Source organism: Oratosquilla oratoria, chromosome 20, assembly GCF_046742065.1.
Source record: "Oratosquilla oratoria isolate Oo_2021 chromosome 20, ASM4674206v1, whole genome shotgun sequence".
Lineage (NCBI taxonomy): Eukaryota > Metazoa > Arthropoda > Malacostraca > Stomatopoda > Squillidae > Oratosquilla > Oratosquilla oratoria.
In genome coordinates this window covers 14,586,721-14,598,019 of record NC_134796.1, presented here as the reverse complement: position 1 = coordinate 14,598,019, position 11,299 = coordinate 14,586,721, and the positions used below count along the sequence as shown (strand labels likewise).

The 11,299-nt window shown below is 39.6% G+C and overlaps 1 protein-coding gene across 1 annotated transcript in view; it reads right to left on the bottom strand.

Moving 5' to 3' along the window:
• Nucleotides 1–4,338: 4,338 nt before the first annotated feature.
• LOC143036109 (uncharacterized) overlaps nucleotides 4,339–11,299 on the bottom strand; it is a 7,096-nt gene continuing 135 nt past the window's right edge. The window contains exons 1-2 of the mRNA XM_076203364.1: nucleotides 10,931–11,299; nucleotides 4,339–5,583 (exon numbers count right to left, since the gene is read on the bottom strand). The exon at nucleotides 10,931–11,299 is cut by the window's right edge and continues 135 nt beyond it. Coding sequence (XP_076059479.1) covers nucleotides 4,339–5,583 — 1,245 coding nt within the window. The 5' untranslated portion in view covers nucleotides 10,931–11,299. The remainder of the gene's footprint in view (nucleotides 5,584–10,930) is intronic.

The following is an 11,299-nucleotide window of genomic DNA, read 5'->3' as shown; positions in this document are numbered from 1 at the left end:
ATTGATTACAGGGAACTGAATAAGCACACCATTCGTGACAGGTTACCATTACCCATTATCGGTGACATTTTGAGAAGTTTGGGAACTGAGAATAGATATTTTAGTACTATAGATATAAAATCAGCTTTTTGGCAAATAGAATTGCATGAAGATTCAAGAGAGTTCACAGCATTTTCTACTACAACAGGACATTATGAGTTCAAGAGAATGCCATTTGGGTTATGTAATAGTCCATTAACTTACATGAGATTAATGAATACTATTCTAGATGGATTGTTAGGAAACACTGCCAGTGTATTTCTAGATGACATTTTAATAGTTTCTCAGACTGCAGTGGAGCACTTTAAGAAATTAGATTTGATATTCTCAAGACTAGGAGAAGCTGGGTTAAAAGTAAAACTTGAAAAATGTAAGTTCTTGCAAGACAGTGTCATTTACTTAGGACATAAGATAGACAGACACGGACTGAGTACAGTAAATTCAAAGGTGGACGCTGTCAAGAATTTTCCAGTTCCGATCAATGTAGACAAGGTTAGGAGCTTTTTGGGATTAACAGGATATTATAGAAAATTCATTCAAAGTTATGCTGACATTGCTAATCCACTAAGTTCTTTGTTGAGAGAGGACTCAAAGTTCATATGGGGACCTGCGCAACAGCAAGCTTTTGACAAGTTGAAAGATAAACTCACAAGTTCACCTATTTTAATTTTCCCCGACTATGAAAAAGAATTTATTCTTTGTACTGATGCGTCTGACATAGGGTTAGGAGGCATACTAATGCAAGAGAGAAATGGAACTTTAAAACCCATAGCTTACACATCCAGACTTTGTAATAGTGCGGAGAGAAACTATTCTATAACTGAAAGAGAAACTTTAGCAGTAATTTATTCTTTAGAAAGTTTTAGGGATATGATACTAGGGTATCCCATCAGAGTTTGGACTGATCACACAGCTATTCAGAACTTATTTAAGCATAAGAATCTTAGAGGCAGACTTGCTAGATGGTTTGCGATACTTCAGTGCTATGATGTTCAATTTAATTATATTCCGGGTAGAAGGAATGTAGCAGATCCACTTTCTAGAAACATTAGTCAACCAATGACTGGGACTGGGTTGATTAATTTTGTTTGTAGTATAGAAGAATTAGTAACTTTAGATGAAGAAATGCTAATAAGAGAACAGGGAGATGATGAGACATGTGATTCAATAATCAAGCATTTGATGAACCCAAGAGGAGATCCTCCAAAGCTACCAAAGGGGTATAAGATAGAGGAATTTCATTTGATTAATGGAATTTTGTATAGGAAAACATTTGTAAATGGGAAAGATATTTCTAGAGGTCAAGTAAATCAGTTGGTTATACCACAAACTCTGGTAAATGAGATATTGAAGTTACTTCATGATAGTGATTGTAGTTCACATCCTGGAAAGGATAAAACTTATAGACAGGCACAACTTAAGTACTTTTGGTTAGGTATGAAGAAAACTATATATGATTATATAGAAAAATGTGTAAAATGTGTAAAGGTGAAAGGAAATACACCAAAACCTGCTCCTATACTCACCTATCCCATTCCACAGAAACCTTGGGAAAGAGTTCACATGGATACTTTGGAATTACCACTAACCGAGAACGGCTTTAAATACCTATTTGTTGCTATTGATTATTTTTCAAGATTTTGTATATTACAACCCATAATCAATAAGAAAGCTGAAACTATTGCTTCCGTAATCTATGATCAGATAATCTGTAATTTTACTACACCTAACATCCTAGTTTCAGATAATGGGACTGAATTTAATAACAAAATCTTGGAAAATCTATGTAATGTGTTCCACATCAAGAAAGTCAATATACTCGTTAACCATCCCCAAAGTAATGGAGTAGTAGAAAGGTTAAACAAAAAGATAATTATATGTCTTAGAACCCTAATAAGTCCTCATAGTGTAACTTGGGATACTTGGATTCCTTGTGTTAAGTGTACCCTGAACAATCAAATTAATGTAGCAACTGGGGATACACCTCATTTTATAATTTTTGGGGAGGACAAAACTCTGCCATATGAAATGTTGACTGCAGAGCAAAAACCCATATATAATATGGATGATTATATATCCAATAGGATAAATACTCTTCAAAGTATTCACCAAAGAGTTAGGAAACATATGCAGGTGTATTCACAAGAGATGAGGGAACACCAACACAAAATAGCTCGTAAACTAGAATTGAAAATTGGGGAATTAGTAATGGTCAAAGCAACCTCACCCAATAATAAACTTTCACTAAGGTACACTGGTCCATATAGGGTAATTGATTCTGCAGGTGGAAACAAGTTTAAACTTAAACATTTAGAATCAAGAGAAGAATTGGTAGGACATTTAGATGACATAAGGAAAATTAGCTTGCAGATCTATGAAGATGATTATAGTAATACTTTGTGCATAAATATTGATAACCCTGGAGAATATGGAGAATATTATAATGATATTTTTCAAGAGTTGAACATTAATCTTGATGTAATTTACAGATAGTATTGACCATTTATATGTATTTGGGATGGGAGACCTAAACAACTGCAACTTGGTGTCAAGCAGATACATGGAAACCTAATACCTAGGATCTGCTGTGGTCAGACTTGGAACCTTAAGGACTTAAGGACCTCTCATCTGAGTACACACATGAGTATTGTGACCATTTTAAAGTAATATGACTGTCTTTGAAAATGAAGTGTGTTGGAAATAATATTGAACAAAAAGAGACACTCGAACTCTAGATTAGTGTGTTTTGAAAAGATGATAAACCATTCAGAACTTAAAATTAGTGCTCATAATGAATTTTCTAATCAATTACATCCTTACTGTAGACAATTTAAGAGAAAGCATGATCTCTTTTGTGTTCCGAGAGGCTTCGCATGAACTCTCTGGTTAGGAATATGTCTGTTATGAACAATTGTCATTACCAACGAATTTTGGTAGACCAGATCCCTCATTGTAACATACAAGGATCTCATTACCTGTTTTTCCCTAACAAGACAAAGGTATCAATAAATTGTCCCGGGTTGAGTCCTAAATTGGATTTGGTTGAAGGTCTTGTCTCTATTCAAGATAACTGCGAATTGCATGCAGACACTATTTCCACCATTTCTAATACCCTTAATACAATGCATTTAACCGAGGACACCTACATTTCAACCTTCAACTTCACATTGCTTGAAAACTCCCCTCCCTTGAAAATTAAGAGAAGACCATTGTCAAGATCTCCCTCAAATGATTTACATATGTTACCAATCCTTATCATACCCTTACTTTCAGTGTTAGTGGCAGCACTGATTGCCTTTGTTGTATTCCGGAGATTGGCTCTGTCAAAGCAAATCAACCATGTAACCGCTTAATTCAATACCTTATATATATATTGAGATGCATGTTATTCACATTTATAGGTATTATGTTTATGTATTATTCCCAATTTATAGCATGAATGATGTATTTTGGAAGGTAGATTAACAATAACGCAAGGGTAGATTAGCTTATTCTAGAAATATATTAGCAAGCCCTGTAAGAGGGAAATAAGAAATTGGTCGGGACGACCAAGGGTAGCTGCCGAGCCCTGTAAGAGGCCGGTAGTGTACGAATGGAAATGAGCTAGGGCAGTAGAATAATTCAGACTCGACGCCTGCTCGAGGGCAATGTTATGTCTAGGTGAGGGCGACGTTTTGTCTATGTAAACACACCGACGGTGGTGACTGTTTTTATAATCGCTTATGTAATCACAACATTGTAAGCGCGGGTTACCTTCGTTTGACTAATGCTGAGGTAAACAATTTTTGCTAGTGGCATTGAAATGGCTTTCCGGATTGGTGCAAGGTGCAGAAGGAGGAAAAAACTATTGGTGCATGAATTCAAAGTCACGCCCATAAGGAGTGACATTTATTTGAGAAGTCACCGGGGATTGGTTTAGAAAAATTAGTGACGTCAGACGAAGGTAGCTTAGCGTAAGATACGGGATCTCGTCAGACGTTCTATAGAGAAGAGATAGAGAAGATATAGGGAGAAGATATAGAGAGGGTGTAAGGAGAGAGGATCAGGAGACGATGTAGAGACGAGAGAAAAGAGATCCCGAGTGTAAGCTAAGGTGAAATTACAGTGAAAGAAGAAAGAAAATTCACCATCCTTTTATTAACCCAAAGGACGAGAGGAATAGGCATGGGGCCTAGAAAATAGTGAGACTACAGGAAAAAGAAGGCATTGGGCCTACTACTTAAGAGGAACTTGAATATTAGTGAACCTCACGTAACGAGAGGCAAGGGGCCTCGAGACGAGTGATATTACAAGTCAAATTTAAGTGACAGTGGTGACTAGGGGAGGTGAAAGTCCTACATGTGTATGGTGAATTTTGGTGTTGTCTGAGAAACGGAAATCACAAGTTTCGGTAAGATGTATTCGGTTGGTTGTAAGTTCTGAGAGGCAGGGTTGGGATTTAGTTAGTTGGAAATGGAAAGGATAGGCTGGACAGATGTGGAAGTTGGGTCGTGCTGTCTTGCAAGTTGTTATGGTCTCCGGTGATGTCAGTGTTAGCCACTGACCGTCGGTTGATTTTAAGATGGTAGAGGTTGGTAGGTTGAGGGTCATTGTTCGGTTTTGGTAAGGGTATGGGAAAGGATAAATTTCCCAAAGGGAGAATCTCTTGACAGGGTCCATCGGTATGTTGATTAAAATAAATTGTTGGAAGATAGTTGATGCTAAGATGGGGTAGTAATGTTGTATTTCGTGTTTAGAAAAGAAAGGGGTAAGTTGTAGTGTACTGTGGGCTCGTCGTAGTGTCTGGGTAAGCTGGGTTGGGGTGATCATTTGGGAGTCGACTACACCTGCATGGGCGTTCCAAATGTCTTTCTGTATGAGATTGGTATGGTCTTTGAGGCTATCTAGTTCTTTGTCTAGGTTATTTAGGTGATAAAGGAAGAAAAGGGCTGTTTGGGAATTTGTGATTTGAGACAACTGGGTGTTTGTGAATTGTGCAAGGTAGTTGTATTTGTCTATGACTGAATTTACAGAATCAGCGAGGAGATCTATGTTCTGTGAATTTAAGTCTATGAGTTTCCCTTGTTGTTGGAGTACTCTTGTTATTTTTCCTATGTGTGTATCCACTGTGTGGATATCTTGATCAGTAGCAGTTCCAAATAGGGATTTAGAGATAATGCCAACGAAATCGAATAGACCTCTTTTGGTTCTTCTGGTGTTGATAGTGTCGTTGTCTGGGTCTGGAAGGTGGTATATTGTGTATTTTATCTTGTTGAGTTTACTTTGTAATGAGTTGACGTTGTGGTAGAGTATCTGTGAGGTCTCATAATTTTGGTGTGTGTTATTTGGTACTTGCCTGCCTATGTTTTTCTGTATTTCTTGTAGGTCATTTTGTAGTTTAGAAATTGGTTCTAGCAAGGATGTGGGTGAGATGCGGAGTTTCACCATGATGGAGTCTTCAACGCATGCTGTGGTGCCATGTTTGTGGACTATGGCGCCAGGCAAAAGCCTTGGGACGGAGAGGGCGAGGTGGACGATGAGAGGGATGAGTTGTAGAGATTTCATCTGTGGAAAAAGGGGTCGTGTCTGAGTGACTAAGGATATGTTTATCTGACCCTCGCTAAGATTATATTGGTCGGAAGGGAGTAGAGAAGTTTTATAGATATGTGGAAAAGAGTTCTTATTGGAAATGGGCCATTTTAACCTCCACTGATAGATACATGACGTCCTGCATCTTCAGGGGCGAGAGCTAGAGTGCATGTTTAGTTGCGTCGACCCAGAGTCATGGGATGAGACTTGCGTATTGGTGATTGGTGTGTGTCTGTGATAGGTGGGTTGTGGATGGGAGGTGAGATTGGGTCGAGGTTCAGTTTGACCTTTCTCAACTTCTCTCCATGTATGGTGAAGGTGGAGTGATCAGAAGGATCTGTTAGTAGGAAAACATTGTTAGGGAGTGAACTTGTGACTATGAAGGGGCCTAGGAATTTGGGTTTGAGTTTGTTTGTTCGACCTGAGTCTTTTACCATGACTGTGTCGTCAGGTGCTATGTCAAGTGGAATTGACCGTTTGTGTTGTTTAGTCTTTGTCTTTTCCTGGGCTTCTTTCAGGTTTGCTCTAACTTTTTTGTAAATTGTTTGCATACCTCTTTTGATGCAGTGTGCGAGGTTATCTATGTTGTATAAGGGTGGGGGGGGGGTTGAATATTTGGTAGGGTAGGCGCATTGGTTGGCCGAAAATTATTTCATGTGGGGACATCTTTGTTGCGGAATTGACTGTGCTATTGATACTGGCTTGTACCTGTGGTAGCCAATCTTCCCAAGTGTCCATGAGGTCATTGACCAATGGTCTGAGAATTTCTAGGACCTTGCGATTTGTTCGCTCAGTCAGACCGTTTCCCTGGGGGTGGTATGCAGTGGCAAATGTTTGGTCAATGTTGTAAAGATGTGCTATTTCGCGCATCACTTCATTTTTGAATTCTGAGCCATTGTCAGATAACATTGTGTGTGGTATGTTGTATTTACAAAAGATATTGTTGACCAGGGTTTTGGCTACAGTCTCTGCTGTTTTGTCCTGGAGTGGTATTAAGATTGTGTATTTAGAGAAATACTCAACTGCTGTGAGTACATAATTGGAACCTTGATGGCTCGTTGGCATTTTCAGTAGGTCAATGCCAAGTGTTTCCCATGGCTCAGCAGGGAGTGGGATATATTTTATGTTGATTTGCTTCAGGTTAGGGCCTCTGAATTGGTTGCAAGTTACACAAGAATCTATGTGTGTGGTTATATCTCTTTTCATGTAAGGCCAATAATATGTGTGCCTAGCAGTGTTTAGTGTCTTATCTCTGCCCGAGTGGCCTCCCATTGCACTGTCGTGCAATATGTGTAGGACCTTGGGGATTAGGGCTCTGGGGATAACAGTAACCTCTCTTGTATTAATGGTTCTCCTTATGACTCCGTCGACCAGATTGAGTTCCTCAATAGGGACAGGTGGTCGGGAGTGTAAGGGGGTTTGTGAGATGAGATGCTGTTTTATTGGAGACCATATTGGGTCTCCGTCAGTTTCATCCCTGAGTTCTTGCATAGGTATGCATGTGGTTTGGGTTATGGGGGTGATGTGAGTTTGTCTGCTCAAGCAGTCTGCCACTACGTTAGCTTTTCCAGCTAAGTATACGATCATGGGATCGTAATCAAGGAGAGTTGTTTTCCATCTAGCAATTCTCCCATGTAAGTCTTTGGAGTTAAAAAGATAGACTAGTGGTTGGTGGTCTGTTAGTATGGTAATCTTGTAGCCTAAAATGAGGTATTTAAAGTGTTTTAGTGCCCATATGATTGCAAGTCCTTCTTTGTGTGTAGTTGAGTAGTTAGTTTCAGCTTTATTAAGGACTCTACTTGCGTAGGCTATGGGGTGCTCTTTGCCATTGTTATCTTTCTGTTGTAGGACTGCGCCTATTCCTTTAGAGGAGGCGTCTGTGTAAAGAAAGAATTCTTTCTTCATGTCAGGGAAAACTAGTACAGGGGCTGTGGTGAGTGTATGTTTGAGAGTGTCGAAACTTTGCTGTTCTGTTTCTGACCATTGAAATGGCTCGCCTTTCCTTGTGAATTTGGTCAGAGGGGAAGCAATATCAGCAAAGTTTCTTATTAAGTGTCTGTAATAGGAGGCTAACCCGATGAAACTTCTTGTTTCGTTAGCGTTTCTGGGGGTTGGGAAATTGTTTATTGTATCTATTTTATCTGTGGTTGTGTGAATCCCTTTTGCATCCACTTTATGGCCTAGGAAGGTGAGTTCCTTCATGAGGAATCTACATTTCTTTAATTGAATCTTTAATCCCGTATGTTTGAGACGTTTGATGACAATCTCTAAAGTGTTAAGGTGGTCTCTTTCTGTGGGACTATATATAATGAGGTCGTCTAAATAGACGAATAATGAGATTCCTATCATGTCACTGAAAATGCGGGTCATCAACCTTTGTTGGGTTGAGGGGGCATTCTTAAGGCCAAAGGGCATACGTTCAAAACGAAAGTGTCCTTTGTCCGTGGAAAATGCAGTTACGGGTTTTGATTCCTCTGTTAGTTCGACCTGCCAGAAGGCTGACTTGAGGTCTATTGTGGAAAAAACAGAGTTCCCGTTGCCAATGCATTGTAGTACATCTTGCATGGCGGGGAGGGGGTGTGGGTCAGATTGAGTTAGGTTGTTTATTTTTCTGAAGTCAACAACAGGGCGTAAGGTTCCGTCTTTCTTAGGGACCAAAAAGAGGGGACTGTTCCATGGGGAGTCTGAATGGGAAATTACGCCTTGGTGTATCATCTCATGTACACTGTCATTGACTTGGGATTTCCTACTGTGGGGTATGCGGTAAGCGGGGGTGTATGAAGGGGGGGTGTTTGGGGGAATTTGGATGTGATGTTTGATTATATCACATTTGCCTAGTGATTCGCCTTCTAAGGCGACAGCTGATCTATTCCTCTGTAGGAGAGCTAATAGCTCGTTATGACTTTCTCCGTCAGCTGATGTCGTGATTTGGTCTGGGGGAATAGGGGGGAGGGGTTGAGTTGGTCTTACTTGGTTGATGTGTTGCGGCAGTGGTTCCTGGATAGGGGAATTATGGAGATGGACTGCGCAGATGTTTGTATTCTTCCTGATTTTACGGTGTTGTTCTGAGGTGTTTGTTAACATAGCTAGTGTATGTTTATTTTCTGATATTGTGTCCCTGGAGGACTCAATGGTTATGTTGTTAATCCTGGACGTGTCTGAGTCGATTATGACGTCCTGATGGTCTATTGCACCGGGTATGTATAGTGGGACTGTTATTGAATGTCTAGGGGGTATGATGACTGTGTTAGACATCAGTGCCTTTGAGGTGACATAAGGGGGTGGTCGGAAGGAATAGCTGTTAGTGGGATTGGGAGTATTAAAGGAAGGTAGACATGAGAGATGTTGTGTGTCTGAGTCGGGTGTCTCAGGAACTGTTGATTTATTATTTACATCTCGGAAGGAGATTTTGTTAGTCTCAAAGTCTATCTTAGTTTTCCAAATCTTTAATGAGTGTAGTCCTATTATACCATGTTGATCAAGGCTCCATTCATCAGCTATGTGGAAAGTTGTGAAACCTACTTTGTGATTGTTGACTTCAATATTTAAGTCTATGGTGTCGTGTAGAGGAATTGTGCTCCCTTCTATTAAGAGTCCTTCCATATTGGAAAATTGAATTTGGGGTGGGTCATTTAATGCTTCATACAGAGCTCTTGGGATGATGTTCAGGTTTGTTCCTGTATCAACCATCTTGTCAACTTTAAGTTGGTCTAGGCTTACTTCTAGGGTGAGGTATTTGTGTTGTGTATGAGATATTCCTATGGTGGTTTGGTGCGTGAGGCTGGTACACGTTCCCCCAATCGTTGTTGAGTACTGGTTGTCGTGTTGGAGGGGGGTGTTTGTCGATGGGTGGTGAATGGGTTGTTAGTTCTCTGATGCGGTTGTTGTTGTGTTTTCTGTAGGTAACACTCTTCGTTGGAGTGAGATGATGTTTGGTGTAGGTTGCAGTATTTGATTGGATGTGTTGGTGTAGAGAGGAGTGGGTGTTTAAAGGGGGGTGGAACTTGTTGTTTTTGCTGTGTCCAACACTGGGCATCTGTGTGGGAAAAGGTTCCATGAACTGAGCAAGGGATAGGGTGGGGTTGTACCTGCGTGTGTTGCTTTTGCTGTGTCCAACACTGGGCATCGGTGTGGGAAAAGGTTCCATGAACTGAGCAAGGGATAGGGTGGTGTTGTACCTGCGGGTATTGTTGTTGCTGTATGCAGTCTTTCGTGTTGTGACTGTTTGATGAATGGTAGGAGCACCACTTAGAAGGTTGTCCTTGATTGGTGGGAGGGGGTTATTATGTGTTTGGATATGGGGGTTGGATGGATTATGGTTTATAGGAGGTTTTGTTTGCATATTTGGAGGAGCAACATGAGGAGTTGGTTGGGTGGGTTGTTGTGGTTGAGATGGGTTGGAGGTGTCTACTTGAGAAGGCTGGTTGAAAAAAGGTAAGACATCGTTCTCATAAAGAGGGTCTATTGGGGTATCTGCATTAGGATTAGTTTTGTCAGGATTATTTAATTGGTCATTGGTTAACTGTTTAGAGGTATTGTCAACCTGTGGATATAGGTAAAAATGGTCTGGTTTGTCATTGCCAATTAAGTCTTCTGTGTGTATTTCCTCTTTGTCACTGGATATGTCATGTTGTTGTTTGTCTTCTCTAGACTTTGAGAAGACGCTATGTAAACTTTGTTTAATTTTGGATCTGGTGGCAAAGGCCATGTTGTTAAGTCATGTATTAGTTAATAGTTAGTTTTGATTTGTAATCTAAGAAAAAAAAAAGGAGCTGTTAAAATATGAATAATAGGTATATAGTAACTAAGGGTATTATGTTATGCTTAGATATGGGAAGGGGGATATAGTAATGGGATTACAAAAATCATAAAAATATATGTGTATATATAAAATAGTAATAAAATGTGGAATTAATATTATATAATAAGGAGTTAATTATTGTGATATTATTCTTATAATAGAATTAATTATGGTTGTTCATAAAAAAAATTTACAGCAGTAAAGTAGGTTACATTGATAAAAATGTATAAGTTCTATGTAAATATTGAATTTTAAACATATAAGAGCTATTTGTTTAAACAAGAATTACTTAACTAGAAGAATGCATATGAATATCATATTATGTAATAATATTAACTGTTGAATATATATGTATATTTGTAATTGGCAGATTAAAGAGTATTACTTAATGATAATTTTTGGAGAGAAAAAAAAAAACTTCTAAATGACAATATGCTAATATAAGTGCGAGATTACATACTCGTTGTATGGCTAAGGTGTACGTGCGTTGAGCACGTAGGTATCTAAGGGCGTATAGGTTACCTTAATACCGTGCTTGAAGCGAGTTTTGCTGATGTTGTGGTTCTCGGTGGAACGCGACACTCGGATGAGTGGTGGTGGTTGAGCGGATGAGGTGGCTGTTACGCGAGTCAGTGCGCAGCCGGTGTGAGTCCTCTGGGGCGGGTGAGGTCAGTGCTCAAGCGAAGGAAGTCCAGAGGGCTCGGTGGAATGATGTTCGCATAGAAAAAAAATGCGAGTATCAGGTGTGGTTTTGAGTGGGTAATGTATGGTTATTATTACTGGAATATATTGGTGTTAAATATAAGGATTGATGTTACCTTTATAATGTTGATTATAGTAGTGGGAGATCAGCCTGTGACGATTGCCCGTGATGAAATAGTGTGAACCAAG